Raw genomic sequence first — 19323 nt, 5'->3', positions numbered from 1 at the left:
TTTTATGGGGATCGATTGGGGAGGAATTTTTGCTATTGGTTTTTCTGGTGTGTGTGTGTTCAAAATTTTAAGAACCTGTGTCTGGAGCATGTAGCAATAAAGCATTTTCCACTTCATTGCTCTAATTCAGTTTGTTCCTTTTGCAGATGGGTGCAGTATCGGAAACCTCACCAGTCCTCTTACTATAGCATTGAAGCACTTTACACAGGGTATAAACCCCATTGCAGTCTTTTGGGATTTTGACCTTCTAGATGGACATGGAGGCTGGTGGGGAGAAGGGTGCTACATAATCAGCTCTACAGGCAACATCACTACCCTTCATAGTACTCACTTTGGTAACTTTGCAGTGCTAATGGTGAGTATATTACTTCGCAAATGTGTGTGCCTATGTCTGTCTGTCTTCTTACGTGGTACCTGGTTAATTATTTTTTGCATTCAGTTGAATATAAGATTGTTTTGAAGAAAGTAAGTTAACTACGAGTGAAAAGAGCAAAGCCATATTGCCTAATTACAGGCCTTGCCGCAAATGACTTTTAATGGAATACTGAAAAAAATCAAAGTTCCATCAAGACACTATTGGCGGTGGGGGAGTAAATAAATAAATGGGCTGACTGCATATATATATATCCTAGGCCCTTTACATCTCCAAAGGAGATGACTACCCTTGTTAATGTCCAGCATTATGTTGATCATACTAATTAGTTGCTGGCATGCTGCAATATTGAATCACTTAATAAATGGGAAAGAATAGATTGCCTGCTTCTCTAAACAGGGATGCTGTAGCCCTGGCTGGCTGCTCTTGAAATTCACGTCTGTGTGCTGATGACAGCATTCTTTTTACTAAATGGCTGTTTGTAAAGAAAAAAAATATTTCTGTGCAGTGCTAGCACACAAGGCTGCTGAGGGTTGTCCTCAGTCACACTTGAGTTCACAATGCAGTTATTTAAGAATTACCTTAACCCGAAAGTTACCATGACTGATACGAAAGGCACACTAAATAAAATATCGCATCAAACAAAGAAATAAACATGAAACAGTGACAGATGCAGCTGGAGAAAACCACATTAGGGAATATTTCCTACAGCATTCAGAAGGGTTATTCAGACCCACTTGACATTTTGTAAGAGGCAGTCCTCATGTCTGCACACCATGCTATTGAATCTAGCCTTAATTTTGGTGCATACTTGCACAGAGAAGGTGCTGCCTGTGAACGTTACTGAAAGGTTTATAGTTGAGTAAATAATGCACTGTGTGTGTAATGTGTAAAGGGCAGCAAACACAGACGACAGGAATTGGGAGGACGTGTGTAGAGAATACCAATCTGCTGCTGTCAGATGAAGCACAGATGTCAACCAATCATGGCTCAAGGCTGTGACAAGGAGTCCTTAAATTCAAATGTTATTGTCTATTTTATTAAATGGAATGCCTTCAGTGTTATGTGATCCGTTTCTTTTCAGCCACTGCAGAATACTTCAGAATCCATCTGAAGATCAAATGCTCTCAATTAACATAGCACTTTTTTATTTTATTTTTGGCAAATAAAGTTATATTCAAACACTTAGCTGTTCATTCGATAATTCTGCCCTGGTTCCCAAGATTCTTTTCCCCAAAAGCACCTGTTGTTGCTGCAGGTACCACACCCATTTGGGCTTACCTAGAACTGAGTCAGTTCTAAGTGGTGAACTTAAAAACTTTGAATGGGAATGGGAGAAACTCTGGTTTTTCTGGTCTTCTTTACAAATACCATGGATATATTTTTAGATGACTTCATACATTTTAACTCTAAGTTCATGTAATCTGATGTGTGCAGTATTATGCATTCTGTTGCCTTTAGTGGGTCTTAACATAACGACTGAGATTGGTTACAAGATTAAAATTTCATTATATACCATGTTTTTACTTAAAACTCTTAGTATGTCAAAAACAGCATATAATTTTGTTCACCCAGTCTTGCTCTTGAAGTATGTATATGTAGAAGCAATGTATGTAGAAGCAATATGCCTCCTCCATACCTCTGAAAACAAGCCAGTTTTCATCGTCATATTGAGAATGATTTCTTGGAGCTTCTAAAATTATCAGTGAAAATCTCTAACAACTACTATGTCATTTGAAATCGTTCATCTGCAATAGGACATCTTGGGTTATTAAAGTTAGAGATTTGACATGAATATGGGTGAAGAATACCTAGATACTCGGCGAAGGATGTCTGTTATCAGTGGCATCTCTTATTGTGATAATTGATGGTTTTTCTTTAGCCCAAGTAACAGTTACATGTTCTCTAATACCAGCAAGAAAGTAATATAGACATGCCAAATAAATATGAACTCCTGTTGTGGGTGGAATATTGGAATTGATCTAGATATATCTTGGTTTTAATACTAATCACTGCATGGCCTTCAGCCTGTCTTTCTCTTTTGGCCTAATCTACCTCACAGTGTTGTGGAATAGTTTAGGTTGTTTCCAGACAGGAGTGTACTTTGCAAACAGGTCATTGAGGTATCAAAAATGGATCTTTGGCAACAGATGTTGGGGGTTTTAAGAATTTTTTCCCCCTTACTGGATTTTCCCTGGAAAAAGTAAATCTGGATTAATGGCAGAGGTGGGGGAAATTCAGGTTGGCGTTTTGATGCCAGTGATGTCATGTGGATGTTGCAAAATCTTGCATGCATGAGAAGCACCAATCCGTCAGTTAACGCCCATCTGGAAGCACCCTTAAGTGAGATAATTCTGCAAATACATAGTATGTGAGTGTGTTGAAGAAATAATCCACCAGGAAAGCTACCTACTGCAAACTCCATTGAAATGATGTGAGCATTGCCTATGGTTTGTTGTTCCCTGGGATATATAGATTAATTTTGGTGTTCCTTTTTTAAAAAGAAAAATCATTGTGGAGTTCTAAATTACATGGAAACATAAAAACCCCCACCAAACCTTAATGTAGTATTATTGTGCTGAGGTTTAGCTGCAGTAAGACAAAGTGTGTTAGTAAGGCAATAGCGATTGTGAACGTTGTTTGCATAGCTGCAAGGATAATGTAAATCCTGCTGTGTAACAGCATAAAGCGTAGGCCTAAATTAGCCCATCTCTTTGTTAAACTGTTAGAGCAATGACACTATGGTCAGATTAATTATTACAGTTTGGTTTTGTGTTAGAGTTGTTTGTTGTGAAGCAAATATCCAGGTGTCTCTATAGGCTGGCCCCTTCTCTGTGCAAGCAAGTGGAAAGGTTTTGATGTTGCTCAATTGTTTAAAGTATTGGTGCAGTCAAGATAGAAAAGAATATATCAGCATAATATATCCATTTTTTTGCGTTTCATTCAATATTTCCCAATATTTACATTCTTTTTATTAACAGTTGTATCTAAAGGTTTGCATACTTTCTGGAAAATGTAACCAAAAAATAATGATCTCAGGTGGAAGAGGGTGGAAAGATTACAGAAATATTGTCAAGTGTGATGGGGTCAAGCCAGAAATTCAGTAGATCCAGCATTAGTTCCCAGTACAACTTGGCTGCTGATTAAGGGAGGAAACTGAAGGCAATTCCATCCAACAGATTTGTATCACAGCCCATAATCCTCCTAGTCTAGGAAATTAGGTGGCACCAGAGTATCATTCTGCTGCCACTGACTGTTATAAAGCTATCTGACATCTGCTGACTTCCGACAGTTAGAGATGTTTCTGACTGTGGTAGGGTTCTTGGTCCTTACTCTACACCGGCAGACACTATGGGCCCCTGCCTCAAATTGCTTGTCTCATCTGCCCTTGGGCCTGAGTACCCAACATACATTTCAAGAGGAAGAAGTGCTTGGCAGCGATGGATTTGGCACAATGAATCACATGTGATTGTAGGAAATTGTTCCCTGTTGGTAGGCTGCCAGGGTCCTTGTGGCAGATGCTAAGAGCATTGCAGAATAAGAGGTGATTGTCTTTAGAAGTGGAACCAACTGGAAAGGCAATGATAAGAATTAAATCCTATTAATTGTGCTCCCTAAGTTGTTTGGGAACAACAGGATCGTATAATATTTAACGTAATTCCCAGATCTATAAAAATCAAGATTTTATATACTAAGTTTAGAATAATAAAAAGAAGCATTAGATTTCTGCCCAGAAATATATGTTTAGAATCAGAGCCATACAAAAACCCTCTTCATTCATTCTGCTAGGGCTCATCCACATGCCTCGGAAGCATGGGTCCAAATGGTTTTCTGCTTGACCCGCACTTTCTAAATCTAGGTTTGAGCAGACTCCTTTCCAAGGGAAAACACGTTCTTTAGTGATAGATCAGAACAAATGGGGAAAACTTGAATTGCCACTGGGTCTGATTGGGCTCTAAAGAGTGGTTTCCCCCAGAGAAAAGGAGTGGGACAAGAGGAAGTGTGGCTAAGCCCTTAGTTTGTGCAATTGTGCACTGGCAAGCCATTCCCCCCTCTGGTGCACCCCTTTCTCATCCCCAAAGGGAACCTCCATAAACGCAGGAGGTTCCTTACTCCAGAACTTCGGAGGACTGTTCACGGACGACTGTAAAGAATGGGAAGTGATGCACAGGAGGCAGCAGGGCTTCCCAGTATGTATGTCTCCACCTGTCCTCGTGTGATGACAGTCACGCAAGGAAACAGAAAGGCTGAAGACATGCACTAAAGAGATTTGGAGGCAAGTTACAAAGTGGGATTACAAATATAAACACTTTTCAGATATGCAGATGTGTATTAATTACTATTCTGGGGAAGGCATAAAACAAATTGAAGGAAAAAATGAATATGTGAGACAATGAGAAGATACAGGGAGTAGTAGTGAAATAAGAATAAGAATAATGGGACAAGTTAGTATTTCTCTTCCCATTCCAGCATTAGGTCTGCTTTAAAATAAATAAATGCTGCCACTCCTTAATTTTGACGAGAGCTTGGGGACCAGAAAAAAAAATGCCTGGAGAGTCACATCAGGCCCCCAGACAGAGAGTTAGCCACCCCTGATATCTGGACACTCAATATATTAACAATTAAATGAGCCTATGTACTGGGTATGCCAAATATCAGGTCCTTTTGCCTTTTAAAAAAAGTTTTTACAAGTGTAACTGTTTGACCTGTATTGCTAACATGCTTCTAGTTATTATGAGGCATAAAAAATGTAACCACCACAAATGACCTTAGAATACACACTGCTTTTTGCAATTAAATCTTGATTCTATCTGAAAATGTGTCTTTAAACTTCTCTAAGATTCCTGTTCCTATCCCAAAATCTGAAATGGTGCTCTGTACAGTATAGAAGTGTAGATGAGCTGCATCCCTTATACTTCTGTGTCCATATAAGTCAAGTCACGGACATCAAATGCCAATTCATTAGGTAATGTTATGGATCCCTTGTGCCAGATTACATTAACCTCATGCAAAAAATCATTACTATGTAGATTAGGAGCTATAGGCTTGTAAATCTTGTGTCTAGATAGATCAAGTATGCTTCTAGAGATTGATCTACTCTCTTTTTAGACAAAGTTGACCTCATTGGGGTGATTATGGCGATACCTTAGACTAAGCATGCATTTTCAGCTTAGTGAGAGAAGTGAAGTTTCTATAGAAAAGTCTTATCTGTGGTTGAAACTGAATGTTTGACATTTCTTTAGACTGAATCTGCCCACTGTTACATGAGAAGCCTGATTTCAGATACCCATTGTTTAAAACAGTGATCAACCATTTGTCTTTTTGACATTTCTCCTTTAGAATCATGGCAGTCTGTTCTGGATTTGAAGCCTTGAAAATCCAGAACTTGTAAATCGACATAAAATGTTGGCAAAGCTTTCTCTATGCTGGTAAAACAAAATCGCTGCCTTATTTCCACAGAAACTTTTGAGCCATTGTTTTGAATTCGCTGCCATGATTTAGCATGCTTCCAGAAATTTAATTAAGAGTACAGTCCTGTGCATGTCTCCTCAGTAAGTCCCACTGAGGAAAGGATGTAAAGGTTATATGTAAGACTCTTTTTAAAGTACTTTTCCAGAAAGTCGTTCAGAGGTTTCAGTCCTTATTACAGTTTCTCAAGCACTGACCCCAAGCTTTGTCCCCCTTACTTCCCCCCCAAGTCAATAAAATAAATTTATCACAATCACACATACATTTCTTCCCCATGAAACAGTAACATGTTTTTCCTGCCCCCAACTTCCATCTCTTTTGTGGCGATGGACCACCATTCCACCCACTGTAGGATATAGAAAAAGCATTCCTTGCTGAGCTAGGTACAACAGCCTTGTGCTCTTTTGTGATAGGAACGGACTGCATCCATAACTACTTGGAAAGATTCATTAAACCACAGAGGAGTCAGCACCAAGCATGTTACCCCAACTAAATACCTCATCCCAGGCCTCCTCACTCCATCCCATTTTATGAAGTTTGATAGATGGGAAATGTTTTTGGGATGATAATGTTTATTCACTGAGCGTTGCCTCCCTTCCAGTGGGGGACAGAGAGCCCGTGGGATTTCCTCAAGTAAATCAGTATACTAAAAATGGAAAGTTGTTTCTGTAATGACCGAGGATGATATCTGATGTGGCTGTGCTGGCAAAAGGTGGAGCACAAGTCTTTTGCCAGTTTCCCCTAACACTTAAGTTTCCGTTCTCCTGGAGATCTGGTCCTAGGGTCTGTGGGGCCCTCTGGAAAAGTGTGGGGTATGGCACAGGGGCCTGCAGCTAGCAGGGACAGTCAGTGGAAATCAGGTACCATGCTTTCACCACCATCGGACCCAACCTGAAATCTATAGGGCTGCTCTATGTTTTATTAGATGTTTGCCATGCTCAAATGTTATTTCCACCTGTAATTATATGATTTTATCAAATAGTAGCAGAAAAGTCCTTTAAAACAAGATGTGTTGTTTTATTAGTATTGTCTTTAACATCTACCCCCCTACAGTTACTTCAATACATTGTACAATCTTTTTTAAAAAATTACCCCATCAAAGAGTTGAACAGGTGTGTATTCCAGAGGAGTAGCCATGTTAGGATGTAGTAGCAAAAAAAGAGAGAGCTGCCACATGTGAAAACTGACTAATTTATTGTTGCGTGGATTTTTATGGGCTAGCCTCTTGCCTCATCAGACACAGGATCTGACCTCAGTTGCAAATGTCCATAGTGATTTATTCCTCTCCACCTCTCCCCACGCTGTCGCTACATTTCTAGACTCAAGTACCATATTCCCATTACTCAGGTGTTTGCTTCTAGGTACCCTTCAAGCTGTCTTCTCCTCCATGACATAAAGATTTATATACAGTTTCTCTGTATTATAGATTTTTCTGTTCGAGACAACTTTTCCCCATGGAAGAGAAATAAAAGCCCTCTATTATTTGAAGCTATTTCATAACCAGTGGCGTAGTGTGGGGGGTGCAGGGGGGGCGGCCGCACCGGGCGCAACATCTGGGGGGGCACGCTCGCACTTGAGTGCTAAAATCCACGGGTTAGGGGGCGCAAATTACTTGCCTTGCCCCAGGTGCTGACAACCCACGCTACGCCACTGTTCATAACTACTGGAATAGAATAATTCCCATGGAAAGGATGATGCAATTATTGTTTTCTGCTTCTTTATCTACGTAGGCTTTATCCTCGACGTCCTTCTGCATTTTCAGCCATGCTTAGATATTTATTTTTCAGTGTCCCCTCTTCTAAAAATTCAGATATCCATTGCCGGTTACCAATATTTATGTCCTCTATATTCTCCTCTAGGACATAAAATCAGAAAACTGCCTTGTTCAGATGTGATGTACAATTACACTACTTTGCATACTGTGTGGAAAAAATTATCTTTATCTTTTGCTTGCTTTTTCTCTCGGGGGATCACTCAGGGGAGGCTGACAGATCAATAAGATTTAATTATCATTAAAAGGCAGACAAGATTAATTTATCGTGTATCTGTAATGAAATCAGTTTTCTGTGTACAGAACAGAATAAAGGGTATTTTACAATGCCATTAATACGTTGTGGTATTTTAGCTTAAAGTTCCATCGCTTGACAGGTTTACTGTGTCAGATCAGAAGTGAGCTAAAGATGAAATTATGACTAGTTTTAAATGAAAATGGCTTTTAAAGGCTCGATTGTTCATGACTCTTCTGTAGGCAAAATGGCTCTACTGAACAAGACATATGGCATTAGCTTTCATAGAGGCACTTGAGCGTAATATGATGAGATGAATCCTGTGATTACATACATACACACAGATAAATGCTCTTGTATGTGTTGAATTGGGCTAACTAAATGAAACACTTCTAAGCAACTCACTATTGTTATTTTGTATGTATTTTTCCACTCATATATTTAATGCTGCCATTGTAGCATTAGAACTTCCAGTTGTATTATCCCCCACCCCAAAAGAAAATTGTGTTGTTGGTGTTTTGTTGTATAGCAACATAAAAGGAAGTACTTACCTTGTTACTTCCTAGAATCATGTCATTGGCGCTATACAGTTAGATAAATTTCCGAAGTGAAAATGGCCTGTAAACAGAATTCTAACCAGACTCCATAGCCCATAACAGTGATTACATTAGTGAGAGCTGGAAGCCACTGCTGTTGCTGTTGTTTTTCTTGCCGAGCAATCAACTGTGGCAGGCAGAAGCACTCCTGTTGAACATTAAGGCGGCAGTTCTGCACTGAGCTGCACACGCTTACGTTTCTGGAGGTATAAATAGGTGCAGAATCACAGCATAAATATTCAACAATCCCAAGTGTCATCACAATCAAATGCACTGCTTACAATTAAACTTATGCATAATGCCATCCAAGGCTTTACAGATACCTTGGCCACAGCTAATTCAGAAGTTCTTTACATTAGGCATAACATAACCCTTTCTCTGTGTGGCCTTAGAAATCAAGGCTTAATTCACAAAGGCCAAGGCAGATTGGCTTTGGCATGCGCCAGCCACATACATGTAAGCAAGCAAGCAGAAGGCCTTTCACAGTGTTTACTGCAGAATTTCCATTTCTTATTACAAGAAATACCAAAAGCACAAGCAAGCTCCCATCTTGTGCTGAGGAAATGGCTAAGCAATTTCTAAAGCAACGAACACACAGCCCAAAATTGAAGAACAGGTCAATATATAGGCATGTGAAATACTGTGTTAAATGGATAACAGGGGCTGTCAGTGTGGCACTTATGGGCACACAAGTTCCCCCAGACACCTCTATTGGCACCCATGGGAGCCGAAAGCTTGAGAACCCCTGCTCTATCATATCCAGGATTCATTCCTCAACTTCAGACCTGTTTTTGTCCTGTTTCATTTAAAATAATACAGGAAAATCTCTCCTCAGAGGAATAGGTATGTTATAATATAAACAGAGAGCTTTCCTTTCATTTGAAAGCTCACAAAGTGAGCAAAAGGTATTTCTTATGTCATCTGCAGACAGCAGAACAGCTGGAAATATCTATGAAAAGGCTGTACAGTAGCAAAGAGCAAACGAGGCCTTACTTAAATGCCTCCTGGGTCTTCATAAAGCAGCCCTTGTCAGTACCCACTATGCAAGTGAGAGTTGAACAATTTGACAGAAGCAAAACAAGCAGGTAAGAAGCAGCTGACTTGGGTTGTCATGAGGAGGTACATTAGAACATTTTAGTACTAGGAGAAATTATCTCATGGAAAAAGTACAATGAATATGGAAGAACCCCATGCAGATATTTCCCAGGCATGGATATCAACCATGTCTCCTTGTGCAAGAGGAAATTGGATTCTTCCTTTGGGACTAGAGTGCTTGTATGTCCTACCTTACAGAGGACAATAGTCTACAGTGGTACCTCGGGTTACATACGCTTCAGGTTACAGACTCCACTATCCCAGAAATAGTACCTCGGGTTAAGAACTTTGCTTCAGGATGAGAACAGAAATCGTGCTCTGGCGGCGCGGTGGCAGCAGGAGGCCCCATTAGCTAAAGTGGTGCTTCAGGTTAAGAAAAATTTCAGGTTAAGAATGGACCTCCGGAATGAATTAAGTACTTAACCCGAGGTACCACTGTATTTTGAAGAGATATCTGCTGACATTCCTCAATTTAAAGGTCTTCTCTAATTGAGAGGTGTCCAGTCCAAGTTTGATTTAAGGATGAGAAACCATAGGAATGTAGAGCAGGAGCTTTGAAGTTGCCGGTCAGCAGTTAGCAGCCCCTGATTATCAGGCTGAACAGGATTGGTGTCTTCCTGGGGTGAGATATATTGTGTTTCTATTTAAATTATAATAATGGTTTCTAAATTTGTGCCTGTGTGTTCTTATGAGTTTGGAGTGTTGGGCTGTGTGCTGAGATCCTTCTAATCCCTGGATTCAGCAAGTGTTGAAATATAGGACACCTAATGAGGTGATCACCTGGATAATGGGCCGTTAAGGGGAACAAAGGAAAGGGGCTCAATGTGAGGTGGCAAATTGGTGGGAGCCAGTGAGGCCCATCCCTCAACTTGCAGTAGTTAGAAAGACAAAGCCAGAGTTGAGATCCGAGAGTTGGCAGTGATGTGAGCTACAGGGAAAAGCAGAAAGCTGGAGAGAGAGTCAGAGAGACTGTTGATTTCTGCTTGAATCCAAGGCTGTGGCTATGGGAGAAACAAGACCCTTTTGGGTGTTACTTCTGTGAACCTCTTCATCACAGGGTCAGGTTGTATATATGTGTAAAAAAACCTCACATATCATAAAGACACCACAGTCTCCACTGTGCCTCATTCCAAAGGAGACACAAACCATGAGTAAGCACCTGGACCCCCTGGAATCTTGCACTGCTCAGAGGTTGGGGTGACATGCAACAGTATATAAATCACTGGATGCAAATTTCATGCATACTGATCTCTTCTTTTGGCCTCTTTTTCTGGCAGTGCATAACTGGCTGCTAAATGTGGCATTCAGGTCTGTGGATGGATTACTGGACCAGTTCACTCTTGGCCTTTAGAAAAAAGTCCAAGGTGTTTCTAATGAGAAGGAACATTTGCTGGGCTGGGTGAAGAGAGTGGCAGGCTGGTGTTGATTTGTAGCTGACTTTGTTACAATTTCAGTGCTTTCAGTTTTTATATTTGATTGATGGGTATTTGAAATGATTGCTTTAAATCTGTTGAAAGCGCAGTATCATTGTCTATTTTATGATTGTACGGTATATGGAACTGTCTTTCTGTTTGTAAGTGGCTTCAGAAATCTTGGTTTGCAGAGGAGGGAACACTGCTGGAATTCTGCTGAATTTCTTTACTTTCGGCTGAGATAAAAATTTAAAATTTATATTTTGATTGCTCAAGCACTGGCTGGAATTGGAGTTCTCACGATCACAGAGTGGGTGTATTATGCATACTAAGAATAGAAACGATCATAATGCTACCCTTAGTACCCACTTGACCTACAGATTCTGTAGGTCAAAGGTGGTCAAAGGTGGTGAAATTCTCAGACTTTCTGCTCTCTGAATTAGAATCCATAAGCCCCTGACACTGCCTTCATAATTAGCTTCATTTATTTAGGTCTTCTGCTTTATGTCTTTGGATAAATAACATAGGTCTATCTGCATCACTTTCTCCATTGCAAGATACCAGTTTGCTAATTCATTGAACTAGTCAAGTGGGTTGGCTTACTTTATTGGCAAAAACCTGAACCTAGGTCACATTTACATCATACATTTAAAGCATGCACCACTCATGGCTTTCCTCCAAAGAATTCCAGGAACTGTAATTTGTTAAGGGTCCAGAGATTTGCTGGGGAACCCATCAAAGAGCTAAAATCCCAGCACCCTTACAGTTCCTGGGATTCTTCAGGTGAAGTCATGATTGAAGAGAGCTTTAAATGTATGGCATGGATGCGGCCCCACAAACTGGGGAAAAGATATGACTCAATTTTGATTCTGAGCTCTGTCAAAGAATGGCAAGCAATTATTGGGTGAAAGAATGTCATATTTGCTTATGAAGGAAGCAGTAAATGGTGTGCAGGAATGTGGGCTTATTTTCACAAAGGTTCAAGGAGCTAATGAGAGGCCAAAGTCAGTTGAAAGACAGGACAAGGACCCCTGGTGAAATTGCAGACTCTGACTAATTGCTCTCTCATGCAGGTATAACTGATTATGTAAACAAGAACAGGGTTGTTGTCTATAGTATATAAAGCTAGCTGACTTCTTTCCATGCATACGGTACCTATAATTAGACTAAACCATGGATTTGTATATTTTTGTTTTTGAAATAGATTTTTTTAAAAGCCTATCTTTTAGGGTATCTACCCTTGCAAGGTAATTAGCAGCATCAAAATCACAAACATATAACAAATGCCCATATGTCAGAATTCCAGGTTATTAAAATGACATTAAAAGATAGAAGCATTTGTTAAAAGGGTCTATTACAAAGCATCATAAAGTTACCCACATGGGTAGCAGAAATTTTTGGAAAGTCTTTAAGGCTCTCCTAAAGTTCAACAAAGAAGGGACCAAACAGATTCCTAGGAATAGTCTTCCGAGATGAGAGGCACCCTGAAAAGGCTCAGTTCCAAGTACTCACTGGTGAACCAGAGAGCAGAGTCTCAGGTGCCGTTGTTAAAATTCAGACATGTTCCTATAGATCAAGGTTTCTGACTGACAACAACAACCATTAGTAATAATAATAATAATAAAACCTTTGGAAAAAGTCCAGTATAGCGCTGCGCTGGGTTGCAGTCTTTTTCATGTATACTTTTAGAAGATTAATCTGTTTTGTCTTCCTTACTTGGCAGGATCTGAAGACAGTGTTGACCCTCCCCCAGTACCCTGGGGAGTTCCTGCACCCTGTGGTCTATGCATGTACTGCTGTCATGCTGTTGTGCCTGTTTGCTTCAATTATCACCTATATTGTGCATCACAGGTAAGAAGGAATATGACAGTTCATTTGAGCCAGCCTCTGTTTCCATTCCATTTTCTGCAGTAAAAAAAGTGCTCAAAACTCACATTTCCCCCACCCCATCCAATTTTCAGATGTTTGGACTTCCAGCAGGAATTCTGGCATGCATGATTTGGTAAATGTTATCATCTCAGGTACCCTGCATCCCTCCCCCTACAGCACTTAGACTCAGCAATGGGGCGAAAGCTGTGAACTGCCATCTTCTGGGGCCAAAAGCAAGCCGAGGACTTGTTTTGCCCCTACTCCAGCCACCTTTACGTGCTTAGATTCCTTGAAGCAGTGTGTCCTTTCTGTAGATGCCGTCCAGCTTTCCACAGCTTGATGGGTTGCTTGCAATGAGTGAGGGGTGGGACATCCCTCTGTCATGACATTTGTAGGGGAAATCTCAGCCGCCCAGCAACAGAGCTTGGATATACTTACACTACTTTTAATTTATTTAGAATATCCAGTACTCATTTTCCAGGCTGGCAGGATAGGTGGGGTTATGTATTTATTTATTTTGGATCATTTGTATCTTGCTTGTGTGATTTCAAGAAAACATGCAAAATAGAGATGGAAGAGCTTCCCCCGGTTCACGTTGCATTGGCTCAGCAATGAGCTATTTCATCCTTACTATCAGAAATAATTTTGCTTGTTTCCCAAGCGATCTGGCATTTAAGAAATCATTGCACTCCTCCCTCTGCTCCAGCCCTTCCTTGATTCCCAAAGCACTTAATTCCCCATGCCTCCCTTTCTCTTAAAAAGACTTGGTGGCTGGCATGAGCGGCAGCAGTGGCACACAGGGAGAGGGGCAAGATGCTCAGGCACCAGGACAAGTGAAGGGAGATGCTGTTCTCTCATACATCACCAGGCGTTTTATCCTGGTGCACCGCTACACAGCATTCATTGGGACTTAGAGGGAGTAGGGGATAGAGAGACAAGGCAGACACCCTTCTCGCTACCTGCCACTGCTGCACCTGCCCATTGCAACTGATAAAATTTTAAGCAGGGGAAGGGGGAGATGCAGGAAGCTGGTGGAGAGGCACCCGCCCCTATCAAAATTTGATAAGTATCATCAGTGAATCTACTCCAAAGTGGCTAATGGCAGTGATTGGCTCATAGCACCTACCACCACTATTGCCTTTCCCCGAAGGAATTACTGCATGCACATTACAGTAGTGTTACATTTCAGTGAGATGTTCCTGTAATACGTTAACAAGCTCCAACAGAAGTGCTTTACTCTGGGCCACAGAGTGGTGTCACCCCAAATAAATCCTTTAGTAGCTGCTGATGAGATTGCAGTCCTAATCATTATAGGAGTGGTGCACTGTCACATACTGAAGAGCACTAAGGTCTCCTTTAGTGTCAGTTTGCATTAACAGCGTTGAGCGTACAGACTTCTGTTCCATAGCATGTTTCATGGATGCACATCTTTTCACCCTTGTGCATACCGTATGGCTTGGTAAGCTTCACTGGCAATGCTTTCCCAAATGTGTCCCTCCATAGCACACAGAATGAGTAAAAGGCCATATAGCCCCCACAAGTGTGGGCTTCTGCCGACTTCTTTAAATGTACCTGTTTTCTGCTGTAACTTGTGTAGCGGCCCATGCATTCTTTACATTTTGTTGAGTTGTCATCTTATCTGTACAAGCTGCTTGACAACATCCTGTCACACTCGAGTGCAGGGATGGGGAGTCTGTGGTCTTGTAGACGTCAATTACAACTCGCAGCAGTCCCAAGCAAACTTCATCAGTGGTCAGGGATGGTGGAAGTTGTGGCTTAGCAACAGCTGGATGGCCCGTTCCTATGCTAGTGGGGATCAATAATATTATCTGCGATAGGACTATCCAGACAGGAGCAGCCTTGGTTCAGTGGTAGGGACACCAGATACTGGAAGTTCCCACCTGGATGTTAGCTTGGAATGAAAGCATTTAAATTTTCCTATTGGTGTGAATAATTTAGTTTTCTTGCAATGCACACGAGAACACTTTTATGGTGAGGTCCCTTGTGTGTCTTATGTTATAGTGGTCTTCAGGGATTCTCTCAGTATACAGGCTCCACACACACACATACCACTCATCAGCACGATAGACATTTTGCTACTTGTGTATGGGTGTCATTTTATGTGATTGGCTATAAGTAATTGGCATAGAAATGCTCTTTTATTGTACTCTATAAACATAAATCAGCAATAACTGATGTATTGCTTGCTTGGTTTTGTCTATGCTTGATTAATTGGGTGTTTCATACTCCTCTAGCATACAGTAGTGTGCAACATGCACTGAAAATCTCAATCCATATGTCTGTTTATCAAGCTACTTCCTCCATTGTCAATGCTCTAGAATAAGCCCTAGTACTTATGCAACCTTTGCGGTATGCGAGCAGAGTAGTAGGTCTCCTTCCTGTCCTGTGTGGTCAGGGCCTCTGTAGCCAATGAAGAATGAGTTGTGCTGCTTCTCCCTTAAGAACATTAGAAGAACTCTGAGAGATCAATCCAAATCATCTAGTCTAGCATCCTCTTGTCATAATGCCCAACCAGGTCCCTATGGGAAGCCCACAATCAAGAAGTAGTACACTAGCGTCATGGCTGGTTGCCCTTGGTAGCCTTATTCTTCATTAATTCATCTAACCATCTTTTAAAGCCATCAGAGTTGAATTCCCTAATTCAATCATGTGCTGCATGAAAAAGCACTTCCTTTTGTCTGTCCTGAACCTTTCAACATTCTGCTTCATTGGGTCATCCCAGATTCTAGGGTTACGTGAGAAGGAATTGCATGCCACTGGAGTAGACATGAGTACTTGGCTTGAGAGCTCATTTGTTTCCTATAGCACATGGTTTAGTTCAGAGAATGCCATAGAGATGCATTGCCTGTTCCAGTTCTGAAGCTGAACGGCCACAAGAGCCAGCTTTGGTAACAGATTGCTTGAGAACCCCACTGCCCAGAGCTCCTTGGAGGGAAAGTGGGACAGAAAGGCAACAGCCAAATAAATGTTGACTTTGTTGTTAATTAAGCCTAATGCAAAAGCCACAATCCTTGTTTCGTAGGTAGTACATCTTTCTGAAAGCTTCTTTGCATAACAACCTCATTCAAAGTTGCTTTGGGCTCTGTTTTGTTTACACATTCAAAGGGCTAATTGAACGCTAAAATAAGAAAACAAAGAGATAGAGAGAGAGACTGCCCGCCTGCCCCTGTAGCCCCTGGTTAAACAAACAGAATTTCCCTTGCATCTGAGTCATTGCAGGATAACTGGATCACGGAGTTAGGTAATAGCATGGCTGCTGACATGTATTGAAAGGGCAGTGGTGTTAAGAACTCAGTGAAATAACGCAGAGAAAGTGACCCAAGAAAGAGGTTCAAACACTGCAATTCTGTAATTTTTCCTCTATGAAAGCAAGGCTTGTTGGTGCACAATAACAATTCTGGCTCAACAGTTTCTGAAACAACCCCAAGCTCCTCTGGTCACCCGAAGGACTCCTGGGTTGGAATTCAGGGCTGTACATTCAATGTGTTGTTATGATTTATGTGTTGCTTTTCACAACAGTTATATGACTTTGTTTTTGTTAACTTCAAACAGCACAATTCGAATCAGCAGGAAAGGCTGGCACATGCTTCTCAACTTCTGTTTCCATTCTGCTCTCACTTTTGCTGTTTTTGCTGGTGGAATAAATCGTGTAAAATACCCAATTATCTGTCAAGCGGTGAGTGCATGCATTATAATTAGCATATATTTTATAATGGAACAAAAACTGAATTGCACATATTGATGTCCTAAAGTGTTCTTCATGTGTATGGATGGATGCATTGATCTTCAACTGCTGTTTGTTTGGAAAATGTAAAGATTTTTCTTAGTACTAAAGGGCCACAGGGCAGCCAGGAGATCTTATCTGTCTTTCTAGGCATGGGGAACTGTTGAACAGCTCATTCCTAACCATGTTTACTTGAAAGTAAAGCATACTATTTTCAGTGGGACTTACAAAAATGTTTAGGATTCTCTCTCTCAAGTCTATTAACTTCTTTCTGCATTGTTTTTATTTACAAGTGATTCTCCTCTCCCCCCCTTTTGCTTTAGAAATATACTGAGAGTTGTTTATTATTTGTAGATCTCTTTGAGATCAAGTTTTAAGAGCGGCTTTCTTTGTTTTCTAAGCCTTTTAAATTATATTATCAGCACTTGAATGCGTGTTTATTATTAAGTACACTTTGGGGCATCTTGTTTTAAAAATAGCCTGTGCCTTGAATTAAGTGAAAGTGCAGAAGCTGGAGTTTGCTGCTGGGTTTCAGAATGAGTTTCATCCTGTCTCTTGTTACCTCCCCCACTCTCCAATCAATTATATAGAGCTTTAGGATAGAAAGGGTCTCCTAAACCATCCATGGATTGTTAAAGGTCTCCTAGGTACTGACCCACAGAAAGAGACCCTAGAGTTATTGGAGACTGGTCCATTATGGAGAATTGGGAAGTATCCCACAGCCCGCCTGCCTTCTTACTTACAACCAGTCATGGGGTAGCTGTGGCTATTACAATCTCTGCCTTCACCTACTGTTAGTCTCCTTGCTTTCCACCCAATGGACACTAGCCTCTACTGCCTAGAACACTCAGTGGCTCACTCTGAAGAAGCCTTAAGCTGTACATTTTGCAGATGAGGTTACTCCTGTACCAACTTTGATACAGAGTCAGAGAGCGATAGGACTAAGGCACTCAATGGTCTGGTCATGTTGTTATGAATATCTTTCAGCTTGTACGGCCTAAGAACAGGGTCTCCTCAGTGGTGGCACTGCAATTGTTGAATGCAGTTTCACAGGACTTCGGATGAGCACATCCCTTGCAGGCTTTAAGCAGGCCTCAAAGACCTCCCTCTTTACCGCTGCCTTTAGCAACCAAGTTGACCTGATGTTATCTTGTGTGGAATTAGCCTTTATCCTCTTGGCTTTTAATGGTTTATCTGGAATTTTTTGGGGGGGAAATTTGGATTTTTGTGGTTTTTATGGTTGTATTTCATTGCTTGTTCGATATGTGGCTTGCAAACCACTTGGAGAAGATTCTCCCCCCCCCCCTTAAAATAAGTATACCATTAATATTAATAAAATAGATAAATCCTAAATGCATTTACTAGGGAGTAGGCCCCAATGGAGGGTGGGACATGCATAGGATTGCATTGCTAGACACTTATCAATAAAGTTCTCAGTAACCCTTTGCATAAGGTTAATATTATCAGGCCCATGTTGCAGGTGGTTTTTCAGGTTGGATGCAAGAGTGTGAAACTTGTAAAGCTACCTAGTGGCTTCCTGGCAGAGATGAAAGGCTTCCTGTATTGCAGCTCAGTCTCTTAAATTGCAACCTGAAGCCCTAGGAGAATGTTAAAATCCCAAGAGCAAGGCTGTGTACACATTATACATTTAAAGCACACACACAGAGAAATGGTTTACCCCTCACAAAGCTATAATTCCCAGCACTTGACAAACTGTAGTTTCTATGATCGGTGTGTGTGTGCTTTAAATGTATGTGGTGTGTACCCGACCTAAATAACACTGAATTCAGTGTTCCCTACTCACTGATTCATTTTGCTTCTGCCAGGCAAGAGTGTGGTGGTAAAGAAATGTACTATGCAAAAATTGCAAGTGCTTTGTGGCTATCTGTGGGAGGACTATGGCTGTGGAAGAAGCAGGAAGCAATTAGAAAAGAAAGCTGGGACACACATTGCGCCATGAACCCCAAGGGAGCATCTCTCCAACAGCTGTGGAAAAGGCAAAGCCCTGGCTAGGGATCCCTAGGAAGATATTGCTTAGTAATGTACTAGATATGGTCTGGGGACATTTGAAGTACATTGTACAATTCTGACTGCCCAGCTTCAGGTGCAGATCAGGGGGCTGAAGCATCTCCCTGTGAGGAAAGACTAAAGCTTTGGTGGGAATTTAAGGGGGGGGGTTGCGTGTATATACACCCACCCACCCATCCACACCCACCCACACCAAGGAAACAGGACACAATAACTGATTTATAAAGTCATGCATGATACAGCAAAATAAGATAGAGGCAAGTTTTTATCCCTCTCTTGGTGAAAATGAAAAGTAGATTCAGTACAGACAAAAGAAGCTAACAGAGTAATGCAGACTCCTTCTGCAACTGAGCCTCAGGTGATGCCATCGGGCCAGGTCACTGTGGCAGCTCCAGGCTGGTGCAGCAGTTTACCGACCTCCGCACCTTTTGCCTTGGTACTTTGTGCGGTGGAGCCAGTAAGGACTGGTGTGGGCAGGGGTGGGGAAGTTAGGAGTGCTTTGTAGTTTGTTCAGCTGGTGTATAATGAAATGGATGGAATGCGCTGCCGCAAGAGGTGGTGGACAGTAGCTTAGATGGCTTTAAAGGGGATTACAAATTCATAAAAGTTTGGTCTTGTCAACAGCTAATGGCCATTATGGTTCTGTGTCCCCCTCCAAATACCACTTGCTGAGAGAGTGTCATTGCCACCACACCCTGACTGTGGGATTTTTGAAAGCATCTGGCTGTCA

General features: G+C 41.3%; 1 protein-coding gene across 2 annotated transcripts in view; it reads left to right on the top strand.

The window, feature by feature from the left end:
• The window catches only part of ADGRA1 (adhesion G protein-coupled receptor A1), a 336089-nt gene that overhangs the window by 252498 nt on the left and 64268 nt on the right, over positions 1 to 19323 (top strand). For both annotated transcript variants that reach the window (XM_079978410.1, XM_079978411.1), the window contains 3 exons: positions 147 to 355; positions 12675 to 12802; positions 16394 to 16517. In XM_079978410.1, coding sequence (XP_079834536.1) covers positions 147 to 355; positions 12675 to 12802; positions 16394 to 16517 — 461 coding nt within the window. The remainder of the gene's footprint in view (positions 1 to 146; positions 356 to 12674; positions 12803 to 16393; positions 16518 to 19323) is intronic.

The sequence above is a fragment of the Podarcis cretensis genome, assembly GCF_951804945.1.
Source record: "Podarcis cretensis genome assembly, chromosome: 5".
In the NCBI taxonomy this organism is placed as follows: Eukaryota; Metazoa; Chordata; class Lepidosauria; order Squamata; family Lacertidae; genus Podarcis; species Podarcis cretensis.
This window is presented reverse-complemented; position numbering and strand designations above follow the sequence as displayed.